Source organism: Ascaphus truei, chromosome 3 (genome assembly GCF_040206685.1).
Source record: "Ascaphus truei isolate aAscTru1 chromosome 3, aAscTru1.hap1, whole genome shotgun sequence".
In the NCBI taxonomy this organism is placed as follows: Eukaryota; Metazoa; Chordata; class Amphibia; order Anura; family Ascaphidae; genus Ascaphus; species Ascaphus truei.
In genome coordinates, this window is record NC_134485.1 from 257057152 (window position 1) to 257084480 (window position 27329).

At 43.8% G+C, this 27329-nt stretch overlaps 1 protein-coding gene across 1 annotated transcript in view; it reads right to left on the bottom strand.

Moving 5' to 3' along the window:
- Positions 1–27329, bottom strand: part of COL4A2 (collagen type IV alpha 2 chain) — a 237402-nt gene that overhangs the window by 201173 nt on the left and 8900 nt on the right. Inside the window, exon 4 of the mRNA XM_075590709.1 lies at positions 1413–1493. Within this exon, the coding sequence (XP_075446824.1) occupies positions 1413–1493 (81 nt within the window). The remainder of the gene's footprint in view (positions 1–1412; positions 1494–27329) is intronic.

Sequence of the window (27329 nt, forward strand, 5' to 3'; positions counted from 1 at the left end):
ACAAGGAAAAAGGACAATTGAGGAATCTATATTCATGCTTTTTTGCTTAATAAAAAGTGGATAGAATTCTGTTTGTAACATATTTTTTCTAGTACTGTAGTACTTTTATTTTCTACCCAAATTTGAGAAATCTGCTGAACAAGAGATTTGAATACCTTTCTGCATATAAGTTGGAAAAATCCATTGGCAACTTGCAAACAGATAAAATATATACAAATTCTGTATACGGTATATTTCTAAAGTGGTTTCCAAACCTTTGCTAACAGCACCTGAGAAATACCAAATTTAGCAATGCAAGGCTACAGTCTAAGTTAATATTAAGCAAATGATTCTGAATCTATGTTCTTATGTGCTACAATTGTTAATTATATGTGTTCATTAATGTGTAAAAGTCTGTGTTTTGATATTTCCTTACCAACTAATAAACATCACTACAATGGTGTCTTACTACTTTTTTCCTTCCTCTGTTTTCCCCACTATCGGCTAGATTAAAAAACACTGTAAGCACTACGATATGAACAAAGCACTCACAGCATTAGGCTGCATCCATAGAAGCACCGACAGTCCTCCTCCGCGCTGATGCTGAGGCTCGCCTGCTCAATCAGGAACGATTGTATGGACTTTTAGGCGAGCCAGCATGCGCGATCGGGAGGCGGAGCACTGACGTCATGCGGCCAATAGCCCGCGAAGCACCGACATCCACATCACGGCTGCCAACGTCACGGCGCCGACATCGTGACGCTGCTTCACTGTGATTGGAGGTTTTCAGCCGACAGCGCGCTCATACAATTTCTGATGTCGGCTGAAAATCCCTCTGCCTCAGCACGTCTGCGGACGCTCGCGGAAGCCCCCTCTCAAGACATCCACATTGAGGATGACGGGGCTCATCGCGGAGCGTCCGCACGGCTCAATGCTGTCGGTCCTTCTATGGACTCAGCCTTATACAGGACAGAAGGTACAAGTAAATATCACTGTATTATAAGGGAAAACTAATGCACAAGAAAAAACACAAGCTGTCAATCTAGTAAAATAAATATCCTGATTATTTGATGTGCTGAAACTGATATATAAACTTTTCTGAGTATATAAATATGAAATAACTAAGCACTGTAGCACCACAAAGAGACATCTGAACCACAGAACATTCGATCCTTGGGCACCTACAGTATGCATATCTTGTTACATTTAATGAAAACGGTGACAAGAGTCTTTCCCATAAAATATTTCTCAACCACGTATTATTCAACATTGTCAGATCTGGTAATAGCGATGATTGTAATCCTATGACTGTACCTTTACATACAAGTAATTCTGATTTAACATATTTCAGTTTCACTTACTGCAAGTTTCCATTCCAAAAGTTATTTTCTTCAAAAGACTGAAACAGACATAGGCCACTTGCTGGTACTTACACGACTTCCTTTCTCTGGGAGGCACTGACATCCTTGAGTGCAGTCTCTTCCTCCGCACGGCCCTGTGTATGACTTCCCCCCCTACAATCAGAAAGATACAAAGATATTATGAATGTGCAGTTCAAAACACAGCAAACCAGGTTCTTCCTGTAATGGAGACAACAATAGTTTAAGGAATTTACTCGCAGAGACCTGAAATTATCTTATTTTGAGCAGTGGTTTTTAACCTTTTTTACATTGTGCACCCCTTGCTAGAAAATATTTGTGCTGCGAACTCCTAATTAATCTTATTGCCTAGTTATCAGAGTATTGCTAACAATGCTATATGATCAACGCGAGGCAGTACAGGTATAGTGTCCTGAGCTAGTGAGGACACAAGCTCAATAAGGCCCCAAACTGCACCTTAGTACAGTATGTACAGACAGCACGGGAGGTATAGCTGTCAACTACAGCGGGAGCCCCACAATGCAATTGCAAAGCATTGGGGGGAGTAACTTTGGAAGCTCCTGCTGTAATTGTCATCTATACAATAGGTGCTTAATTCCAGTCCTCCAAGGCCACCAACAGGTCAGATATTAAGGATTTCCCAGCTACAGCATAGGTGTTTCAATCAGTGGCTCAGTCATTTTGATTGAGCCACTTGTGCTGAAGCCGGGATATCCTTAAAACCTGGCCTGTTGGTGGGCCTTAAGGACTGAAGTTGACCACCCATGATCGATACCACCCACGCTAAGGTGCAGTTTGGGGCCTTACTAGAGGATATTTTGTCCTGTATTTACTAAGAGATACTATGCCATGAGACCCCTTCCACCTCCCCAGACACCTTACACGTCACATGAACAGGCTGTAAGCACGTGTCTTCCATTCCTGAAAGGTGTCTTATGGAATAGCACCGCATAGTCATATGGTCCTTCATTTGAATTGGCTCACAGCATCTTATAAGAATTTTTGATGATGTGTTAATTTTCAAAGAAAGTATGAGGAGACAGTATATAATGCGTTTTCAATGGTATACAATTTTACTGTTTATTAGGGTCATGTATCAAAGTCTTCCAGCTGCAAAAGTGGGGCAAAACTGGAACAAACTTATAAAAGAAAAATGTCCCGTAGGAAACAATTGAATATTTTGCATTGATAAAAATACTGCTGTTTTTACACCCCATTTTTGCAGCCGAGACTTTGATGCATGAACCTTCTAGGTACCAGGTTGGTTTATGAGAAGTTTGAAAAGGAGTAGTTAGGAAGGAGTTACATGGTGTACAGATTATAATGAGACGTACTGTATCAAATTCTGGGTCCCTCACTTTTCCCCCATTTATTTTGCGTTAAAAGATCAATCAGGTATCAGGCGACATTCACTTACTGCACCATGTGTAAGAAACTTTTTATCTCGGGGCACACCTAATCACAGTGTTCTGCTGCTGAGGCAACAGGACAGTCAATCACAAAAGACACAGGAAAGAGACAGAGAGTCACAGGAAACAGAGGAGGCACAGAGGAGGCACAGACTCACCGAAGGAGAAAAAAAATAGACCGCCTCACTTATCTCTTGCCCATGCTGCTTCCTGCTCTTCTTGGCCACACCTCAGGCTCCTGACACCTCTTTCTGATTGGCTGCATTACCCATCAGCTGCCAATCAGGATTGAAGAAACTGCCCATCCCCCTAGCAACAGCCCTGCTTTCCCCCTGCTCCGGGACATCAAGTAATCCCATGGCCTCTTTAGATCCTCTCACCGAACCCTAGGGTGCCACAGAACCACGGTTGGGAAACACTGGCCTAGACTCATGGCTACAGTCACACACCCACAGTCACTCCTGCTAACGACTGCCATCTGCTGCTTTTATTCCCTCACCTGCTGTCACTCTAAGTTTCCCATCATAACACTTATATTGTAAGCTCTCCATCACAGTGATTTCCTTTCCTATTGTCTGATCTTATTGTAATTGTACAGTTTTGGGCGCTATATAAAGATATACTGTATATATATATATATATATACAGGTTGCAGACCTGTCTAAGACATGCAAATGAACATACAGTAATATTTACAGTTGCTATATATATATATATATATATATATATATATATATATATATATATATATATATATATATATACACACACACACACACTTTACAACTCCTATGTTCAAACTCCTGCTTGTATAAAACTCACACTTACAAAACCAGATGACACTTGGAAAAAACAGATGTGAACTGGTATAGCGCGCAAGCTCACTTTCTTTTCTGTGTATTTATTCCCTACTCCACCGCTCCCACATGGGGATTTTAAACAACATTTTAAAACCTTTTTTTACTATTGAATGTGATTATTAGATGTATTAAAGAATTTTTTGTTTTTTCGTCGGTTCCATACCCTGACAGGGAACAGTGCGTAGCCTTTTGGTTATTAGGAGCAATGTATTACACTATAGGGTAAGAGTGCAAATTATTAGGGTGCTTTACTCAATTCTTTTTGAGTTCTCTTGGTTATATATTTACTAACCTGCCTGACTGGTCTGTTGCTTTTAGTATTGCTTCTTTCAGTAATTATGGTATTTGGGATGAATGCTAAACTTCTAAAGCTACCAATAACAGAGCTACTCATTAGAGCCAACTCTAACAGTAACCTAGCTTCAGTTACAAGCTTTAAATATTTGAGTATATGGTTAGACTCCATCTAATGTTTTGTTTTTATATTGAAAAGCTGACATTCAAACCTACCAAGCTATGCCCACTTTGTAGAAATAAATCCTGTCTAAATCCCATCGTCACAAAGCGTATTGCAGAACAATTGTTAATGCCAATGATTGCTTTTTGGGGCATAGTGTATTGTATAGCACCCCAAATACACCTCCGCAAACATAACATTCTTTACAACACAATATCACAAAGTAAGGTATATTTTTCCGTTCTAACGTTTAAATACTACACTATATGGATAAGTTACCCTATAATCTGAGCAGGCTTCTCACCCCTACCATACACAGCCCTTATCTCCTAAGACTTTCCTACAGAAGCCTGCTTACAGTCAAGGTTCAATAAGAAAGAAATATTCTCTTACAGGCACCTCTCTTACCGGAGCCTCTAAAATCTACCACCAGTTTAAGATCTTTCAAGATTGCTGCTGTTTCATAGTTAAACATGTTTGTAACTGCCCTATCTAATGTTATCATCACAATATTTTGTACCCACGACATACTTATAATAAAATAGGTAACTCTCAATGTATCCGCTCCTGATAGAATATTGTATAAATAAATGTCACTGCGTCATAACTTTTCATTTTCATACTTTTTCTTACACCATATAAAGAAAGTGTTTCACTTATTTTTGTCATGCTAGAATGTACCCAGTGGGTTCTGATTGAGAGGAGATGTTAAAAAAAAATTAGTATCTATTGCAGATCATATAAATAATTCAGTACAATTTATATCTCAGCTGCAAAATGGAATTAAAAAATGACTCACTACTGTACTTTGCTCTCTGCAGTCATTTTTAGATTTCCTCAGCAGCGCATGCAGTTCTGCTCAAATTTTACATTTAATAAAACATACTGTATTATATAATGTTTGTTATCATGCATACAACTATTAAGTGATATACAATCACAAGGAAACACTTGCATGGTTGTACTTTGTTGGTTAATTTTCCAGACCCGGTTTTGGAAAGGTCAGGAGGATGAGACTTGTGGTTTAGCGCATAAACCAAGAATGCAGTTATCATTGTACAAACAACTACTATGAAGAGATATAAACACATAAATATTTAACTTCCTTTTGGTTTAATCTAAATCATGTCAGCTGACACATCTTTCACATCCATTTTATTAAGCTCCAGCCTTTATTTATTTTGAGAAAGTTCACCAAGAGGCAGTTAGAAACAAACAACTGGAACAAACACCTGCATAATTAGAAACGCTTTGTAAATAGTGATGTAGAACAGATCATTCCCATGAATGCTAAAAGGCTCCTTGCTCCGGGCAGTAAATTAGTAACTCCTGGGAGAGATGGAAACCCATACTGTGGAATGGAATCAGCCAATGATCTAGCAACGCTCACTCTGCTCTGCCTGGGCTGCAGAGAAGAAGATGGCAGCAGGACTGATACATTAGTGCAACAGTAAAAACATCACTTCAGTATATTTATTAAAGACAGCATGGTTCCAGTAGGATCATAGGCCGCTGCCCAGAGAATCTCATTGGTTTTGAACCACTTGCTGCAGAGGGGTTTGCAGAAAGTTCCCTTAAAATTTTTCAGAAACCCTCTGACACTGAACGGTTAAATGGTTGAAAAAGCCGAACCTTCCCCAACATTGTAACTCAAGCACTGACTTTGCTTTCCTATTGACATTACATGTCAATCAAACCGGTGGCATTTGCTGTTTTCTTATGGACCATACAAGTTGGATATCAGCATGAAATTGTATATTTACCCAAACATATAAATCTACAACAGCAAAAAAAAAAAAAAAAAACACACACAAATTACTAATAAAACAGTTATATTAAAATGGGAAATAGGGAGGTAGGGATGAGCACTGCAACCAAAATAACTGCTAACAACTAAACCTCACGAATGAGGCGCTGCTCCCCAGGAGTATAATCAGAGTAATCACAAAAAGGAGGGAGCAACTCCTGAAAGACAGGAGCCACAGAGACTCCACAGAATGGGGCACTCAGAGTTGTGTACAAAAGGGTATAACACATTTATCTGAAAAAGACAATGATGAAGAGACACAATTAAAAAAATAAATAAAAAACATATAACTAGCCACTGAGCAACTATGAATATCTAAATAGTGCAGATAAACACAGCACGAATCCTAACATGTCCTGCTGGAATGAATGCAAGTAAGTGCAAGTAAATAAGCCACAGACTTGTAATGTCAAACACCATATTATAAATATTATAAATAACAGGAACACATTAGACCAGGAGGGGCAACACAGTGTCCTCTCCTGAAAAAAAGGGATGCCTGTCTGCCGACAGTAGACTCAGCCCAACCCAGTACAGAGAAAGCAGTAAACTAAACTCTGAATACTAATAAGACTGTGTAGAGAGCATAGAATAAACACTGGTGGAACCAAGCCAAAGAAAGTTATAATGATATAGGCAAACAATGTATCTCATAGACCCTACAGTAGCAAGATCTCATAATGAAAGAAAAAACTATGTAGCATATTAGAATAGCTGAATAGAGATTCCCAATACAAGCATATATGCTAAACAGAGTCATTGGTAAAACAGTCAAGGTATTCCTGTTTGTGGGCCAAAAAGCCACAACCACACATAAGAACCTCCCAGGACTCTTGGTAGTGCACGGTGGTTTGCTGCAGTCCACAGTCAGAGGTGTAGTGATCGTTAGTTAGTGCAGAAGTCTTTAAAGGGTGAACATAGTAATGTTCACCCTCCTTGTCCGTAGCCATCCTCCTATGGATTTTAAAACTTCTTCTTCCTGGGGAGCGATTCCCCAGAAAAGGGTGCTACTGTCTCCCCAGCAGGAGTTTCCTCCACTCCCCCGCACCCTGTAAGGTGCTTATATTGGGATGGGTTATGTTTGTGGGGGGCCTTTTTCTTTTCTCCCCTTTTTTGGGGAGAAGTCCCCAGGTCACTGCCAGAACAGGGGCAGCGACCTCTCCTATGGCCTCAGGGGGGATCTGAGCCTTCGAGGGCCCCGCTGTAGTGGGCTCAGCAGGACAGGGTATTTTGGCAGAGGGAGGAGTGGGTGCAGGAGCTGGGGTAGATCTTATATGCCCAATGGGGCAGCTACTGCGAGTGTGCCCCAGATTCTTGCACATATAGCATCTAACCTCCTCTGTGCCATAGGCAAGGGCATTGTGTCCCTGGCAGTAGCAGTTGCACCTGCCACATCAATGGTCCCCCCTACAGCAATATCCCTCTGCCCCAGGGTATGAGTGGCAGCCAGTGTACGGAAAAATAATACACCCTTCCCTTACAATTTTCTGGCTGCCACCACTGCAGAGGGGCCAACTACTTCAGCCACAGCCCTCACATAAGCCTCAACTCCCTGGCTGGGTGATATAGGCACCTCACCCATGCTTCCTGCTTAGGCTAGATGGGGCCCCAGCTTTGTTGTTGCTGAGTTTAGTGTCTGCAGCTGCCACCTGCGCCCATGATTTAGGGGGTAGGTGCAGCCAGGGCACTGAATATTCTAGACTGAGGGCTGTGGCCATGATTGGTGCTCCTGGAGCAAGTGGGTTTTTGGTCAGGGGTCCTGGTACAGACCCCTGTGCCCTACTATCTCTCCCCCCTTAGGCATGATATTATAAGCCTTTAGGCAAGGGAGGAGTTAGTGTATAGGGAGAGATTTGCAGAGAGAAGCTCTCCCTTTAAGAACTAATTAACTGCCTCTCTGCTAAGGGAGGAAAACAGGCAGTTTTTTAAAACCTGCAGGTCTCTTTTTTCCCTCCTTCCCCAGCAAGTTGCTGCAAATCAGCACTCCTTAAAAACAAAACAAAAAAACAAATAGACCTCCCAAATCAAATAAAGAAAAACAACTCATCTTAAAATAAGGTGAGTTAAAAGAAAAACAACCAGTGCTGGGGGAAGGCGAAGGGGATTGAGGCTGCAGTTACCAGCCCCGTTAGAGTAGGGCTTTGCTGGGTGGAATCACTGCAACCTCTGGGGGAAAACAAAAAATGATTTTAAATGGATGAGGATGGCGACAACTTCCTAATGTAATAGGTATCTCAGTTGTGTATATGTCACCTCAAGCCTCCCTCCAAATAAATTAGGGAGAGATGCATGTGCCGAACAATGAACATACTTAGGTACCATGGGAGATATGCTAATGTCTATACAAAGTATATTTAAATGAGTCACACTTCTTAAAATACAGTATATCCTTAAGACCAATCAGTTTAAATACCCTTGTGATGAAGGGGATACCAGTGTCAGACCCAATAGGATTAGAACCCACAACTTCTGCTATCCAGGTTAGCAGTTCTAGCATTAAACTAATTGTTCAATGGTAGAGTTTCTGCCCTGAATGGCAGTGTTGTGGGCTCTAATCCTGTTGGGTCTGACACTGGTACCCCCTTCATCACAAGGGTATTTAAACTGATTGGTCTTAAGGATATATTTTAAGATGTGTGACTCATTTAAATATACTTTGCATAGACATTTGCATATCTCACGCACAAAGCATATTTAAATATCTCGCAGGGTACTTCAGGTATGTTAATTTTTCAGCACAGTCATCTCTGCCTAATTTATTTTGAGGGAGGTTTTAGGGAACATCTGGAGACGCCATCGCAATTCCTATCTCACCATCCGTTAGGTGGCAACAACAAAATAAGCGTGTGCATATGGAAGCTACCTGAAAAGCAGTTACTGCACAAAAATGCGAGTTTCTGCCTTTTATAACCTACTGCAAGGCTCTTCAGGGCAAGAGTAATAACGGTCGTTAAAAAGCCTTTTACAAGCGGTTTTGACATGTTATTGAAGCTTTCTGAATAGCTACACATGCAAAATTGCTTGGTAAGTGCACTTAACAAACGTTAAGTCACACATCACAGCTACCTGAATAGGCCCCTTTGTTGTATCTGTATTCTTTCCCTTCCTTACTCATTCCTTGGACCTCTATTATCCTCTAACACTTTTTCACCTTTGCCATACTGACCAATTCTCCATATTTTTCAGGTAGGCTCCCGAATTTCCATCAGAAATATGTATTATTTGGCTGCTGTCTCCCTTCAAATAATTCCCTCTGCCAAACATACAGTAAATCAGGGGAAGTTATAGAACCCCCTGCAATTCCATCCTAAGACACTCTAAAATAAGCCTTCAAACATTGGCCAATTTGATCTTTGCTGATTTTCTTCTTCACTCTCTGCTTTTCTGTTTTCCTTTCTTTCAGCACGTCTTCCTCTTTCTATTTATATTTCTTTCCCTTCCTTCTTTGCTATCTGTTTTTGTCTTCTCTCTGACATGCTCCCATTGCTGCACTGGAATGAAGCGTGCTACCTTACTGTCAGGATCTCCAGGGAGGTTCTGCCCTTCCAGCCCTTACTCTCTGTCTCTGGAGCTAAAACGAATTGTTCATTGTCTGCTCAGAATAAGTTGCTGGAAATGAAATATTTTTTTTGGCAAGAGGGGAGAACAAATTCATTTGTCTGCTGTTGCTTTGCTAAACTTACAGGACAAATGAGAAATGTAAAAATGTATATAAATCACTATAAAGTCTACCTCATGTGTTTTGGGTAGTGTTCGGTTGGCTTATTTTAATGTCACAAGAGTGATACCAGAATTGTGTATTCAGAAAACATTATAAACCTCTAAAACTTCATATCCTGATTGTATTGCATGAGAGACTAAAGGGTTAGTGACTTATTCTGTAAGCTCCTTGATCATTGATCCATGCGATCTGCCCGAAAAGCTCCATTTAAGTCAAAGGGGCTCACCGTGCAGATCGCACGAATCAGCGCTAACGGAGCTTACAGAATAAACCCCTTAGTGCTCACAATCTGAGCTCTTTGGTTCCTAGATCATATTTTATTATTATGTTTGTGCTAAGAAGTAGTACAAACCTTCATATAATGTACATCCTATGTGAGAAGGCTTGGTACAGGTGACGCATAGCTTGTTGTTTCAATTGACTTTTGACAAATTGGGGCATATTCTATTAGCTCCGAAGTTGTCATTGCCGAACTGCACGGTTTTGCATGTGCACAAGAAGCGGACTGAAATGCGAGAAAAAATGGTATTCTCTATTGTAAATCACTTCTTCTAAACCGCTTAAAAAAAAAGTGACAAACCGCTTGGTTTAACAGCTAATCAACCTGATTTGTACTTGCTTAGAAGTGAAATGACCAAAGGTGGTGTTAACTCCATCCTCAGTCTGACATGGTTTTTGCTCTCTCAGCCAAACCCATATTTCCGGCTCTTGACAGCAACGTACTGTAACTACCACCCGGGCACCAGCTCGGGGGGGGGGGTGAGGGGACGGGGAGGCCAACGTCAGAAACCTCTCTCCGGTTGCTGGATAACCTCACTGAAGTGATTACAGAGGCCCTGCACTCTTCCCCACAGCAGTTAAACTAATTGCCGGGGAGAGCGGAGCCTCTGTAATAGCTGCCCTCTGCCATGACGTTGCGGCAACAAGTCGATGCGACAGCACATGGCGACACGGCATCATGTGATGCATCATGATGTTGTGACGTTGCCCGGTGGCCCTTTAAGGCATAGTTAGCCACTGGCTCTTGATTTAACTTGCAATATCAATCTCGTCACCCTTTATGTGGTGTTAAAAAATATTCGTTTTTAGAAGTGGTTTGCATAACGGAGCAACTAAATTAGCAGTTGTGGGTAAAAAATGCGAGTTTGAGGCTTTTTTTGACAAACTTATCGGATTGCAGAGCAAGCTTCTAAAAAGCCGTTTAGATCCGGTTTGGACCTGCAATAAGGGCTTACAGAATAGCCAATCTTGCCAATCCGCTTCTAAAGGGTACTTAGAAGTGGTTTGTTACCCTTCAGAGCTACTAAAATAGGCCCCAATGTGTCATGATGAATACCTGATTGATACCATTTAAAGTTAGAGAATTATGTATATTTTGTATTTATAATTAGAATTAGTAAATATAAATGATTACTGTAAAAATTATTTGTAATAGTCATACTGTGAATAGAATAGATTTTCTTAATCTACGATTAAAAATTGAAAAAATTGTGCCGTTCTAAGGGCTGTGTACAAACACAATAATTGCACAAAAAATGTTACAGCATGAAGGACCCTTGGTTTCTCAAGAAAGCGCTACGGCGTGAAACGCGTTGGTGGGGTGAAACCTTCGCTTTGATTGTCTTCATGACCAATATATAATCATTTTTTATGGAATACGCCCTCTGTCTTTTCACTATTGTTCTCTTTTGTTTTCATTATTGTTTTTTTAATTCTCTCATTAGGTATTGACACTTTGGGGCCTATGCAGAGAGCAGCGCTATTTCGAAATTCGCCATTTTTTGGAGAAAATCGCGCAGAAAGCAGCAGAAAATGGCGAGTTCCGAAAAACGCGCCAATTTTTCTTTTCTATTTGTAAAACTCGCCTCGCGGCTGGCGAGAACCTCAATCTCGCCAGTTTTAAAAATATCCGTATGCAGAGAGGCGCGAACGGCATCTAGCGGCTGTTCGCGCCAATAAAATGGCGCGATTGTCTCCTTTTTGCCTCGCCAGAAAAAACTGGCAAGAAGCTGCCGCTCGCGGCCATTGCAAAGGGAAAAAAAAGGCGCGAATTTGTTTTTACACGTTTCTGAAGCGCGCATCTCGCCAATTTAAACTCGCCACACGCATCCATGTTAAACATAGCAGAATTCGCACTTTTCTGCATATGGAGAATAAAACTCTCCAAAAAAGCTACTTTTTAATAAATTCGCCAATTTTAAAATTCGCTGCTCTCTGCATAGGCCCCTAAATGAAATTCAATTGTAATGATTCAGTTTTTAAGGGTGGTGAGATGTGTAATTCATTTTTTCCCAAATGTCAGTGAATTTAGGTGTTCCTATGGGCCAACAATCTATCTGAATCTGTCAAAAAACATCTAATTTTAGATACATCTGTTACTGTTAAGTATGGACATAATTATGCTTGTGTCTCTACTTAGTAACTACCATATACTTAAGAATGTGATTGTACTTGTCAATGTATCTTTCCTGTGGCAAATGTTTAAATAAATAAAAGATAATGAGCTAATCCTTCTTAGAGTCTCAGTTGTCAAATTATTAAATAAGCAATTGTCCAAGGCACGTTGAGATTCATTAATTGACCACGACTGATTTATTTCCTATTCTTTCAGGGTGGCCGCAGGAAGCCTTAGAAATGTGAAGCAGGCCTCTTGCTGTGTATCCACATGAGAGAAAGTCACAGACATAAGAAAAACCCTTCTTCACAACCTACATTTTCATACATCCAAATAAAAGAACATGGCTCAGATTTACTTTCTTCATTGCATCTTTTAGACGTTTTGGGGCCTATGCAGAGAGCAGCGAATTTTAAAATTGGCGAATTTATTAAAAAGTAGCTTTTTTGGAGAGTTTTATTCTCCATATGCAGAAAAGTGCGAATTCTGCTATGTTTAACATGGATGCGTGTGGCGAGTTTAAATTGGCGAGATGCGCGCTTCAGAAACGTGTAAAAACAAATTCGCGCCTTTTTTTTCCCTTTGCAATGGCCGCGAGCGGCAGCTTCTTGCCAGTTTTTTCTGGCGAGGCAAAAAGGAGACAATCGCGCCATTTTATTGGCGCGAACAGCCGCTAGATGCCGTTCGCGCCTCTCTGCATACGGATATTTTTAAAACTGGCGAGATTGAGGTTCTCGCCAGCCGCGAGGCGAGTTTTACAAATAGAAAAGAAAAATTGGCGCGTTTTTCAGAACTCGCCATTTTCTGCTGCTTTCTGCGCGATTTTCTCCAAAAAATGGCGAATTTCGAAATAGCGCTGCTCTCTGCATAGGCCCCTTAAATCCTTATCTTTCATCTTGCCTGCCAGAAATATGAATAACCAGCAATGTCGTCTTGACTGCCAAACAGTATGAGTGATCTTATTTTTGTACGGAAGGAAAGGCATCTCTTACAATAAAAGCCAGTGCTACTGATTTTTTTATTCATCAAAAAAGCTTAGCTAATTACGCAATGTTGTTTTGGGTCAACCTATGTTGATCCACTAGTGCACTAAAATATCTTTAAAAAATGAATTGTCAAAGCTAGAAGTTACAATAAATGAACTTATATGGAAATATAATGATACAGAGATTCACCTTCATATCCTTTCTTGACTTAAGACACCTCAGTCGGTACCCAATTTCTCCATAATAAATACACTTTACAATGGTTTTGCAGCTGATGTAAAGCTTTTAGGCTGCCTTAATTGTTACCAAATGGTTCTGCAGTATTTTAAATAGCGTTCTTCCTTGTATAACTCTGCCCATATCACTTTCATGCACAATCCATGATTTTGAGTTTCTTTATTGGGTCATGTAAGGTTCCACTATAATTTCCCACTAGAATTCCTACAAAACAGTTCACCTAGAATCAAATGAGTGCTCTAGTGCCAAAGTGCCCTCACCTTTACATGCACAGTTACTTTAACTATTTGTGTTTGACTGAATATGAGTCTAATTATATTCAACCATAACAACATCACCACCACATAAGTTCTAGCTAAAGTATGTTACCTGTTAGGTTTCAATGCTCAATCTAACCAAAGGAAAGATAAAGATTCACATTTGTTGGGAGAAGACCAATCTACTCTATTAAGACCACCCTTATCATATGAAACGTTGAAATCATAAATATGAAATCTAGAGTATCATGATATCTTAGACTTGTAGCTCAAAAGATATCCAAGTACAGTACATATATCATTGAATTGGAATAATAGTTTTCAAGCAATTATATGGTTTTCCAATTAAAATCCTGTCTCCATATCAATAAGTCCGAACTCATGAAGCATCTTAATATATTGTTATGCCTAAAATCACATGTTGATGGTCCTGTTTTTTGAAACAGCTCTTTTAAAAAGCCAGTGCCTTGCCCAAGAGGATACTTCTACCAGTATTGCATATGATTTCCACAGCATACTGTACCATGTACAACTATTTGTGTTCTAATTTTTGACTTAGTGACACAATGGATCAGTATTGTGTTTATGGACAACATGTTGACATATTGGTTCTCATTAACAGTTCTGTTTATACATTTATAATGTTTATATAAAAATATTCAGCTGGAATAAGTCCCTTCACTGAGATTAATAGTTTTTTACGCAATTAAAACGCCCTAACAAAATTGATGGTAGTTAGCTAAAAAAAACACAAGGCACCAGCACAAAACGGGATTTTCAAACGAAAACAAATCTCAAAATGCCTTACTTCCTAGAAATGTGCTTTTTGTACAATATGTTACACTGGGACATTCTCAGAAAACCATGCTAATAAAATAATCAAGTAAATTGCTACAGATACTATTAAAATAAAATTAAGATAACAGACCATTACAGAAGAAAACAGAGCAGTGCGCACTCGTAGTTTGATGGGAACATTAAGCTATGTACCATGCAAATAAACGGTGACATTTGTATTTAACTGTAAATGAAGGAGCCTATATAAGCGAAAATAAACACAAGAACAGAACAAAATGGGCACAAACTGAGCCTCTGAGGGACTGCAAGTGCAAGTGCAGCAGGAAAGGGACTTGGGGCTCTATGCAGTAAGCGCAGAAAAGGCTTTTTTTGCCATTTTCTCGCCAAAATTGCCTTTCCGATTCAGTAAGCGCCGAAAAGTGCCCAAAATTGGCAATTTTTTTTCCCGAAAAAAACTTTTCGGCATGCGGGTGCCGATAAGCCACTTTTCGGCACTTTTCGCCACTTTTTGAAATCGGCTAAATTCTAGTAGCCCCAATCAGCTTTTCGCTGCTGATCGGCACTCTAGAATTGAGAATTTAACGCCAATCCAGCCCGCCAACTAAAGTTGGCAAGTTGCTGGGGGAGAAGCATCGGCAAGGTCGACACTTAGAAAAAATCAGGCCTTTTTCCTGCTTGGGATTGATGCCGGGGGTCTCCGGAGCTGATACCCATTAATAGCAGCACCGGAGCCCCCCGGCATGCATCCGAGGCAGGAAAAATGCATTTAAAGCCCACTTCATTACCTTAGCGGCTAACCGCTAGTAGACCATGTGACAGAGGCTTTGGGGAGAACGGATGTGATGTCATTCAAAGCCTGTCACATGGTTCTAGAGCCAATCACAGTTGGGAATTTGTGGCTCAGGGACCCCCTGCTTCCCGAGTTAAAGGCTCCGGTATGGGGCATCGGAGGCCAATGTCGCCGCCATCTTTATAGTGTCCAAGACGCGACATGGCCTCTATAAAGATGGCGGCGACACTGGCATCCGATGACACATACCGGGGCCTGTAACTCGGGAAGCAAGGGGTCCCTGATCCACAAATCAATGCGGTTCAGCTCAGGGGACCCCCTGCTCCCATACACTATTATTAAAAATACATTAATGCTGCTTCATTACCATAGCAGATAGCCACAAACGTTAGAAATTTTTTAATTATATGTGTGTATTACTCATACAGTAGATGTGCAGAGGGTCTCCGGAGCTGAACCGCTTTGATTCTAGGTCCGGGACCCCCTGCTTCCCGAGATACAGGCCACTTTATGGGGTGCCGGTATCCCTCTGCTTTGTTTACATTCCGCGGTCACGTGATTGGGACAATTAAATGCAGAGGGATACCGGCACCTCATAAAGGGGCCTGTATCTCGGGAAGCTGGGAGTCCCCTGACCTGAAACCAATGCGGTTCAGCTCTGGAGACCCCCTGCACATCTACACTATGAATCAAAATTGTTTCAAATTTTTTTTTATTTTGCCGATGTTTGCGCAGAGAGAGTGGCGGATCTCTCTCTGCTGACATCTCGGCAGGGGACGGCGTATCGCCAGGTTATCGGAAGACAGACTTTCTCGCCACTGGCTACTCAGCGTTTTGCTTTCGCAGTGATTTGCCAAGGATTCGGCCCTTCCTTAATACTGCGAGGGCAAATCGTCCAAATCATGCCGATATTGAACCCCTGCGGAGAGCACTTTTTCGGCGCTTACTACATGAGGCCCTTGGAAAGGATTACAAGAAATACATCTGATATCATTTAAAAGTATTCCCATAAATAAAAAACACTAGGAGCTAGGTTTATCAAAAACAAGAAAGAAACATTTAAAGCAGTGCGTCCCCTTCTCCAGAATGCAACACATTTCTGTATGTATATTGCTCATGCTTTAATTATCACTGGTATGATACACAGTTCTCTAAAAAAAAGAATTTACAAGATGTATGCAGTGGTTGCCCTCTGCAGAAGTGACAGCATCATTTATGGCTGTGGGGATGTTAAGCTGCTTATAGCAGTGGCACATATTAATTTTCTCCTCTGTCCCTTATAGCATAACCCTCCCCTTTATCAGTACCCTTTGTCAGTTACTTATTGTCTTGCCAGAATTGATAAGTAGTTGGGTTGTTTTGGCACCTGGATTGCCACCCTGGCAGTTTGCTCTCACCCCTGCACAATACTGGGCCACCGCCGGACTGCTGTACCACCGGGTGTCGCCACATTTCTTCACACCCTTACCGGGAGCCTGTAGATCCTCTGGCAGCACAGCCTACCTCTTGGGGAGGGATGGCGTTGCAAAGCCGCTGCAACTGTTAACAACGTTGGGCTGCCACTGGGCCACAAACTTAGCTGCCACCATGACACCACTGACCAGGCTGCAACTGGGCCGCCACCGGAGCTACTGGAGGGCCATCAACTGTGATCTAGCTGGGACAAGTGGGTGTATGCGCTGGATCTGTTTTATGATAAATGCCCCACATTTATGGAATTTACATTTTTTGACAGGAAGCCTGGTAAGGCTCAGTTTTACTGTAGATGGAATTGCAAACATGTCTATATTGCTGCCTCTCCTAACAGTGCATTGAGTCTTCCCCTGGGGGCATCCCAAACCTGACTCCAAATAGGAAGAAAGACCTAAGGAGGCTACTTCCAAACAGAAGCAGAGTTTGTGTTTCCTGTGAAGAGAAATTACCACCAGCATATACTAAAAGATTGTTATGACTGCACCAAATGGAATGCACCAACACAGATGGCTGATATGATTAACTGAATGAAATAATCTCTTCTCTATACTTTTGAGGAAGCCTGCTCTGAAGCTGTAAAGAGGTCAAGGTCTCAAATATCGTTAGATAGAACCTCTCTGAAGAGGAGAGAAGGTCCTATGACTTCTCGAATGATGAAGAAAACGGCCTTGAAATCCTAGTCTATTTCAAACTAACCTAATTAAAAGATTGTTAATTTTTTTTAGGGTAGCACTGGAGACAGAAGATATGCAAGAAGAACTGAGTACATTGGCTGGATTATTTTTAGGCAAGCACAAGAAATACAGAGAATTCCCTGTTAAGTTGATGGTGTACATAGAGTTGTAAACTCCAGGTAAGCGTTTTTCAAGTTTCTTCTAATTTCTATGATCTGCATCATCTTTAAAATAAGGATCTTGAGGCATGGACCACCCTATCCTTGCAAGATGGTGCTTCTTTTAAAGATGTCATGGATTGGAGATTGGAGTCAGCTTTTAAGAAACACCATACACTGATGGTTGCTTCTATTGGACAAGCCATCTTTTTGGCATATGTGGCAATAACAACATAAATATGTATTGATAACTCTTTAATGAGGAATTAGAAGGGTAATTAGATACTGAAGTCTCGCGAAAAAAGTTGGTCAAGAATATCACCATAACTAACAAAGCAATTAACTTCCTATCTGATAACTCCTTCAATATATTTTGTCTGATTGATAAATGTTCAGCCCTATCCATTATAGCAAGAAGAGCAGAATGTTCCTCTAAGAACAAACTGCATTTTCATCCTTTCAAATGCTCGCTTTTGTTTGGTTTAGCTCTCGACGAGACTATCACTAAAAACTACTGGAGGAAAAAGAAATTACTTAACTCAAAGAAAACCCAGATCCAACATGGCTAACCACTTAACAAGGCAATCTCTTCATGCTGCAAAATTCTGAAGTAATTTCAGAAGCCTTCTCATTCCCAATCGTCTACATTCCAAGGAAAATTTACATCGGGGCCCACAAAGCCATATTTTTCACATTTAGCATGTCCCATTGCAAGAGCCTGTGGTGGGCAAGCTTTCCATGTTTTTGCATAATTGGATCCAAACAACAACAGATGAATGGGTTCTGAAGATTATAAAATTGAAATACTATTGAGACTTCAGGGAAATTCCTACACAAAACTGATTTCGATATATCTGGTGGCTCCATCTCATGCAGCCCATGTATGCCAACAGGGTATTTGTTCCTGGGTCCTCTGTGTCCAGGAAATATAGGTCTCTGGGTGTCTTGATACAGCACACCTTTGTGCTCAAGACAGTGTCTGTGTGCAAGCTTCTTGCCTCTCCTTCTGTCAGCCCAAATGTGAGCTAAGGAATCTCTTTCCTGTTTCTCACATCAGGCTTTTTCTCAGAGTACTTATCAGCCAGATGAGCTCTGGTTGATTGCCTGTGTGCAATTAACCAGCACGCTGCCGGATTTAGAGGCAGTGTCTCTCACAGTGAAATGTCCGTTACAATGAGACTAAAAGAAAAGACAAGATCATAAGAAAATGTTTCCCCATTTATCTTCTAGCAATGTACAGAAGACATCCGTGTCCCTGCCTGTAGAACTTCAGATCTAATTTTGGTGGCTGAGGATCACAAGGGCTAAAGAATGGACTTGGTAATATTAATAAGAAACCTGAAGAAATAAAGAAGCACCATGATATCATTTTGACACACCACAAAATAATTTCTATAAAAAAAAAATACAAAGGTTGTACAGATGTTTTGGACAGAAAGACCAAAATGCAAAGCTGGAGTGATTAATTGGAGCACGACTCAATAACAACTTGATATATAAGAGTTGCCCGAGATCACACTGATGAAGTAATATTGCTGAAATGAAGATACTGTTAATATATATCTTAATTGGACTGGGAGGGTCTCTGGAGGAGGATTGAAAGGGATGTTTAGTTTCCATTTTGTAAAGTCAGTTATGTTTTTAGTATCCATTTTGTGTGTAAGATGTGTGGTGTGGTTTCGCTGCCAAGTAGATTTACGACTGTGACTAAAGTAACGCCCACATTCTAGTGGAAGTGTATACCAGGTACCTATTCATAGCTGTTTTGAGGCCAGTTCTAACTAGGTTTAATGGTCTGTAAGATGATTGGTTTAAGAATTAAGGACTGGTTAGTATAATCTGCCTAGTAACACATTTTGGACAAGGGAAATGAAATGTATAAAGGGCCTGCTTGGACACTCCCTGGCAGAGAGTCTTATAGACTTTTGAATGAGTATGATAATACTTTGCAATAAACTACTTATTATCAAATGAACCCCGTTTATCAGTTTGGATCATTGACAACACAGTGGCAGATGTTTAAATAAGCTGCTGTTTGCCACTTCAATTTATCATCACCACAACTACTCTTTTTTTTTGCTACAGGGACAAACTATTTTTAAAGTTACAGATAACACTGTTGAGAAATGTTGCAAGTTGTTGACAGATGTGTGAACTTTTGATTATGGCCTTTAAAAAGCAAACGGATTTGTCATACCTAAGAAATGTACTAAATGCCTACTAGTAATGGGTATGATTATTCACACATTCCCGCACATTTGCAGAATACTGGCGATGAAAGTTCCAGCTGCTAAATTATACGGAATGTGTGTTAGAACTATTGGGCAGCATGAGACGTCCTTTTCAATGTAATCTCATATCATTAGTGTCTGGATAGACAAAGTGCAACGTATTTTGGAATGGCTTGCTTTTTATCAATGTATCCCAGAGTACGCTAATCTCCTTGTAATACATGCGAGAGTATCAAAAACACGTAGTATGAAGACATGCTATTTACACAACAGATTAACATTGCGTCACAAACTGCGCATCCGGGCACTCAAGAAATGAAATTAACACTAAGGGCCATATTTACTAAACAATGCTAAGCCATGAGGCATCTTTTTGGCCAATCACGTGGAGGAGCCGTTGCGGGTCTTTTGGCTTAGTACTGCTTAATAAATATGGCTCTTAATTTCATTTCTTTAGTTACTGGATGTACAGTTAGTGACGCAATGTTAATTTTGAGTCTGATTGCATTTCCCACACTTTCACAAGAGAATACTTTGTAAGATTTTTGATATCGGGTTTTAATCATTCTTGAGGTATCAAGATATTTGATATTCATGGTTTTCAGATTTTGTTTTAGAATGTATTCTTGTTTTTAAGGACATCTGAAAAGCTGAAAGGTTGTATACGTATTTTAGCTGCTTGACGTAGTCTGGGCAACTTCTCACACTCACGTCCCATTTTCCTTGTGTGCTCAATTTTAGACAGGTATGAGCAGGCTCCCCATCTGAGGATCTCTGCTTGCTAGGGTACTATTAATTAAAATTGCATCTTTCTATTAGCTGGACTTCACCAGTAAGTATCTTAAGAACCAGCGAGTCCCTGGAGATGAAAATAATGCAGCTCAGCTCTGGAGAATCCCCCGGTTCCAACCCTGTTATAATAAAAAGAGCAGCCAGGTTTCCTGCTTTAAATACATTGTTTAGTAATTAGTAACAGGTGAGTCCCAATAACATCATGACTATTCCTGATTGGCCAAATATCCCCCAGATCATTCTGAAAGACGTAGACCCATATTTAGTATCCTAATCCACCAAGGCTAGTGTCCACATGTAATATATACGGTTGTTCAGGATCGGCATAGGCTAGTACGGGGGCCACTGTCAAACTCTGCCTCAAGTCCCCAAAGGCTTGTTCACATTCTACGGTCCATTTGTCTCCGAAAGGTTGATGAGCAGGTACAGCCTTTCGTCCAGTGTTTTCGGGATAGATTTTGAGGAGGCAGTTGAGGGCTTTGGCCCGACGGGAATATCCTTCCACAAATCTGCGATAGTATCTGCAGAACCCCAAGAACGAGCGCAGTTCCCCCACGTTGTTGGGTCGAGACCAGTTTACTACGGCTTCTATTTTAGCGGGATCAGTGGCAATTCCTTCCGCGGACACTATGTGTCTCACGTAGGTCACAGACGTTCTGCAAAATCGACATTTGTCTAGGGAGAGCTTGAGCCCCTCTCAGGCTAACTGGTCAAGTACCTTCAGGAGTCGAGATTCGTGTTCTTCCAGTGTCCTCCCGAAGACAATGATGTCATCCAAATACACTAGGCACTCTCAGGGGTTTAAGTCACCTAACGTCTTCTCCATTAGCCATTGGAAAGTGGCGTGGGCCCCACATATCCCTTGGGGACAAATGAACGCCGTTTTCTCCTGATCCTCTGGGCTCATGGGTACCTGGTAATACCCCGACCGCAGATCCAACACCCTGAACCATTTGCTTCCATGGAGAACATTCAGGATCTCCTCTATGCGGGGAAGATTACACTGGTCTGGCACCGTCCGATTGCTCAGTGTCCTGTAATCCACACATAGCCTCACCATCCCATTCTTCTTTCTCACCACCACTATGGGTGAGGCGTAAGGATTTCGTGACTTGGTGACGATCCCGGCTTCTTCCATCTCTTGTAGGACGGCCCAGACATCGTCTACATCTCTAGGGGCGAGCCGGCGAGAACGTTCTCTAAAGGGCTTCGTATCGTTCATCCGAATAGTGTGTTGGGCGCTCCGGCTGCAAACCACATCCATTTCTCCAGTAGAGAATACATCTCGCCGTTCTTCCAATTGGTCTCGCAGCCTCTCTTTCCACTCCACGGGTAACCCCTCCGAGCCAAAGTCAAAGTCCAGTCTTGCGCAGGAGCATTCCACTCAGTTAGCCTTGACATGCACAACCTCATCCACAGAGCTGACGAGGTAAATTCTACCTATTCGTTGACCCGTATCGATGTCCATGGGGAAGGGGGATAGATTCTGAACCATCACATAGATGCGGCGAGAAATGGCGGACTGCCAATCCCAGAATTCAGGTACTAGTCGGTATCCTCTGTGGGTATCTTCTTCCGCTGTACTTTCTAGGGAGAAGAGCTGTTCTGTGGCTACCTTTTCTGCGTAGGCACACCAGGCAGGCATCCTCTGTATCTCCCCAGGCAAGATTCTGGTTAGACCCGCTCGGCCGCAGAAAGTAGCCCATAATCTTCCAAGACTGGCAGTAGAGGGCTCGGTTGTGTCTGGACCAGCTGCAAATAGAGACTGGACATGGGTAATTCATTGGTTTCTTGCAGATAGGCCCGGATGACCGCTTGTACAATGTCTGCATTAGTGCCCAGAATGATCGGGTATTTAGGCAGGTCTTTGGGTTCCGGGCATACCAGAGCATCTACATTCATGGGGTGAGTCTTCCCGGTGTTGAGCTGCTGAATTTCCAGGGACACCGTTACTATGCCATCAATGGGGTAATCTTCGTTGCTCAGCCCTCTTACTTTGATATGCTCGGCCGACTTCAGTGGCCGCTTCTGGAGGTGTTGATCATAGAAGCCTCGATAGATGATGGTCACTTGCGATCCTGTGTCCAACAGGGCGGAGGAATAGATGCCATCTATTAGCACCCGTATAAGGGCTACTGGCCCCACTCGATTATTCTCATCCTTGGAACCCTCACCACTTCGGTTGGTACCGGGGTCGTCTTCGCTTGCCGCATAGGCACCACACACCATAGCGTTAGGCGTGAACTTCTTGGACAAGGGACTCCGGTCACGGGATTCTCCCATCTGGCAATCATAGGATATATGACCCTTCTTCCCGCACTTGTAGCAGGACAGATACCTCAGCGGAGTGTGGCGATTGTAAGGAGGCGAGGTTCGGCCGGCGTACTTCGGTCGCTCGTGGCCGGATTTGTCTGGAGGTTCTTCCTTTTTCTCACTACCTCCTTTGGGTTTGGGGTTGCCAGTGACTTTAGCTTTCTGGGGGGAATGAAGCATTAGATGTGCCTCATGTTCCTTGACTTGCTGCAATAGCTTGGTAAACGAAGGAGGGCTTCCGCGAGTGAGGTTTTTCGCGGATCATGTTTGCAATAGGGTTGTTGGGACTGGAGCCCCGCAGGTATTGCTTGCGGAGATACTCGTCCATTTGCAAGGCTGTTATGTACTTATGGTGAAGTAAGGGCTCCAACGCAATTTGCACTCGGTGGATGTAGGCAGATAAGTCTTCTCCATCTTTTTGGTTGATGGCAAAGTATTTGGCCCACAGGGTTCCATCATCCTCGGTCACGCCGTAGGCTTCCGTTAAGAATTCGACCATCATCCGAGAGGTCAGATCAGGATGCTGCTCTCTGTGAATACTAATCAGGGTGGATGCTGGGGGCCTCAAGCACTCCATGATGCGTTGACGCTTCACGGCGTCGGTACAGGACCACTCTTCCATCACGCCCTGGGTGTGCTCCTTCCAGAGGTCTATCCCATCCTCTCCCTTTGGGACGGGTAGGGTCCCGGAGAAGGCCTTCAATTTCCGGTAATTCTGAGAATGCGTGGCCAGGGTGAAGGCTTCTACTAGCGGTGGTAAAATGGGTGGAGCGGTTAACTGGCCTACCGTGTCAGTGAGTTTTTGTAACATTACACTACACGATTCAGCCTCTTCAGAGACCCTTGATAGCTAAATCCTGACCGACAACTGCCCGCTTCACTAGCCGGGTAGGGAGCGGAGGTGAGGGTTAGGCAGCCGTCACCCGTTTCCTCCATGGGGGGGTCTCTGAGTGGGTAGACAAAGGGACTTCCGCCGGGGGGGGGGGGAAATTAGGAAGCTGCAGGGATTGAGGTACGGCGGGCTCAAGAACCACCAGATCTCGCCGGCAATCAACTAGCAATGTGTTCCACTTAGCGTCTTTGTCTATGAGGACGTCTACCAGGCAAGCTTTGGCAAAACCAGGTAGTTGTTGTAAGGCCATTTGCAATGTCTCTAGTGGTAAGGCCATTGGTACTTGGGTCACGGCCACCACGCGGCGGGCGGGCGTTTGCATTTGCTGCGCCCACTCACGCACTTTTTGGCGCGAGGGGAGGGCCATGGTGGTGTATGTGTGTATGGGGGGCACCCCAGGTCTAAGCTCTCAGCAGCGCCTCCAAATGTAGCCCTGTTTCCTAGTGAACACAGACCGCTACCATATGCTGTATAACCTGTAGGCTCACAGGGCCTAAGCTTCTGCCACGGAGAGCCTGGGGCTCACGTAATAATAATGATACCTGATACTTGGTGCAGCGCCTCCACCTGCGATGGCTCCCACCAGAGGGGGAGTGGTTCCTCGCAGGACAATATGTATAACAATACACACCCACACACAGCATATAACAACCGAATGACTTTACTTGTTGGCAAGAGCAGAGATATGTATATTACGGGTGTCCCTCCCTAGAGGTGACACTACCTTCTGCGTCTCGCAGGATGCTTATTCCCCTACTTCACCGGGTGATCCCACCCCGTGTCCAATTCCCCAACACCTTATGTCCCCACCCTCCAGTGAGGTAAAGAATATGTATGGGTGACTGCGCAGCCACTGTGTCCTGTGTAATGATGATATAGTTGGTGCACTTGTTGATAACCTGCCGGACACTCCAGTGCCCGGGCCTGCCACGGATCTTCACAAAGGATCATATGCGCGGTGACTTCCAGCAATAGGCGTCCGGGGCGATCCCACCCAGACGGACGGCAGCAACAACGGCAGGGTCTGAGCCCAGACCTCCTGCAGAATACACACTGTCTCTCACGCGATCACTTGACAGCACAATAAGGGAACGGAACCTATCTAGGGCCAATCCCTATCTCTGCTGCACACTACCGGGGCTCAGGGCCTAACTGGGCCTGGGGCATAGGGCCTATGTAGGGGCGGATGGCCTCCCTACACCTGGAGCTCCATCTCTTTCCTCCTCCCGCTCGCTCTGCCCAACGTGCGCGCCCTCTCCCCCTATCCACTCTCCTTCCCTCTCACCCGATTGGTCCCCTCACGCCACATGTCCCCGCGGGGCTGCTGGGACTCGTAGTTCCCCCTCCTGCACCCAATGAGAGCTGCTCCTCCTTCGCGGGCTTTGCTGCCATACCCACGCATGCGCAACCTCCTGCATCCACACCTTCTTCGCCTGCGCCAACTTCCAACAATGGCGGCGCCCTCATCGCGGATCCTCCGATAACCGGAGTGTTCCCTGTTCTGCTGTAACACAACACATGCACGCAAGGGGATCCCGGCTACACTTATATTATACTATATTTATACTAACTGTGTGTGTGTGTGTGTGTGAGAGACTGTGTGTGGGACTGAATGTGTGTGGGTGTGATTCTGTTTGTGTGTGTGTGTGTGTGTATGATTCTGTGACTATGTGTGTGATTTTGTGACTGTGTGTGATTTTGTGATTAATTCTGTGACTGTGTGCGTGTGTGCGTGACTGTGTGTGTGTGACTGTGTGTGCGTGCGTGACTGTGTGTGTGCGTGAGTGACTATGTGTGTGTGTGTGTGACTGTGCGTGTGCGCGTGACTGTGTGCGCGTGACTGTGTGCGCGTGACTGTGTGCGCGTGACTGTGTGTGCGGGTGACTGTGCGGGTGACTATGCGGGTGATTATGCGGGTGACTAAGCGGGTGACTAGGTGGTGACTGGGTGGGTGACTGACTGACTTGGGTGGGTGACTGACTGACCTGAGTGGGTGACTAGATGGGTGGGTGACTGACTGCGTGGGTGAGTGACAGGGTGGGTGGGTGACTGACTGAGGGTGGGTGACTGACTGGGTGTGTGTGCATGGGTGACTGACTGGGTGTGTGGGTTGGTGTTTGGGTTGGACTGGGTGGGTGTATGGGTGACTGGGTGTGTGGTTGACTGGGTGTGTGGTTGACTGGGTGTGTGGGTGACTCTGTATAGAGGGGGCCCTCCTGTGCAGCAAGAGATTGGAAGGGGTCCAGAAGGCTGGTTCTGGGGTCCTACACATGCGTGCGGTGCTGGGAAGGCCTGCACGCCTATGTACGTGCACGGCAACGCCCGCGCACTGCAATGACCACGTCTGCGCATGGCAACAGCTGCACCTGCACACGCACACGGGAACGGCCGATCCTGCTGTATTGCGAATGTGGGTAGGCGACTATTGGGTTCTGCACATGCGCGCCGTGGCTCACAACCTGTTCTTCTGCGCATATATAGTGTTAACCTCGACAAGCGGCACACATGACGGCCATGCGCCCATTAGGAGCTTGACGTCACCCGCGTTACGTATTTTCGTTACAAGGTAAGGATTTTTTACCATGAAAACTCTGTAGTTGCCACAGCAAAGAAGTTTCATTTCAATAAATTAATTGCACTGCAGTTGTGAAATTCAATCTTTCATACATATATGGTTAGAACTAGTGATTATTGTGTGTATTTATCAATCTGGTGCTAATTTTAAAAAGCAAATTAGCCTTGATTGCCTTGAAAGCTTTTCAATGTAGGTAATCACGTACAGGGCCGCCGACAAGGGGGAAGAGCCGGGACAGCAATCCCGGGTCCGGTGGCTCCAGTGGGCCAGCCAGGGCTGAAAGTTTGGCCTGGCCAGAGGTCAGGTCCAATTTCTTCGTCCGGCTGCCAGGCCCCTAGTTGCTGCCGGGCCCAGAAAAGCTGTCCCAGCTCCCCCCTTTGTCAGCTCTCCCCAGCTTCTGCAGACCTGCCTCTCTCTCATGTACCAGACGTCTCTCTCCCCCTTTGTCAGCTCTCCTCAGCTTCTCCAGACCTACCTCTCTCTCATGTACCAGACGTCTCTCTCCCCTTGTCAGCTCTCCCCAGCTTCTGCAGACCTGCCTCTCTCTCATGTACCAGACGTCTCTCTCCCCCTTCTCTTCCACTGATGCGTGGCGGTAGCTGACCCCGAATTGTGGCCAGGACCAGCTTCCGGCTTGCGTGAGAGAGGCCCGGAATGGGAGAGAGGCCCGCAGGAGCTAGAGAGCCGAGGGCCCGGCAGCCTCAAACCACCAGCAAGGTAAGTGTGTGTTGAATTTTGTGAGTGTTGCATTTTGTTTGTGTGGGAGGGGGGATAATTATTGTTGTTGGGGGCTTGTGCAGTTATTGTGGGAGGAGAATTGTATTGGTATTAGAAAAGAAGTGTGTGTGTGGGGTGTGTGTGTGTGTGTGGGGTGTGTGTGTGTGTGTGGAGGGGGAATGAGTGTGAGGAGGAGTGGGGATTTAGGGAGCAGGATTGAATGAGAGGGGGTAATTAAGTGATAGTGGAGATATGGGGTGGAAGAAGGGGGTGGTGGAGGGGGAGAGTGAGAGAAATACGCGGGGTGAGGGGAGAATAGAGATGGTAGCTCATGAGTGTGTGAAAGAGGGGGAGGGGGCTCACAGGGCTGCCAATGTGTGTGTGTGTGGGGTAGTGAGGGGGTCAGTCGAAACTCTAGTCCTGTGCCCT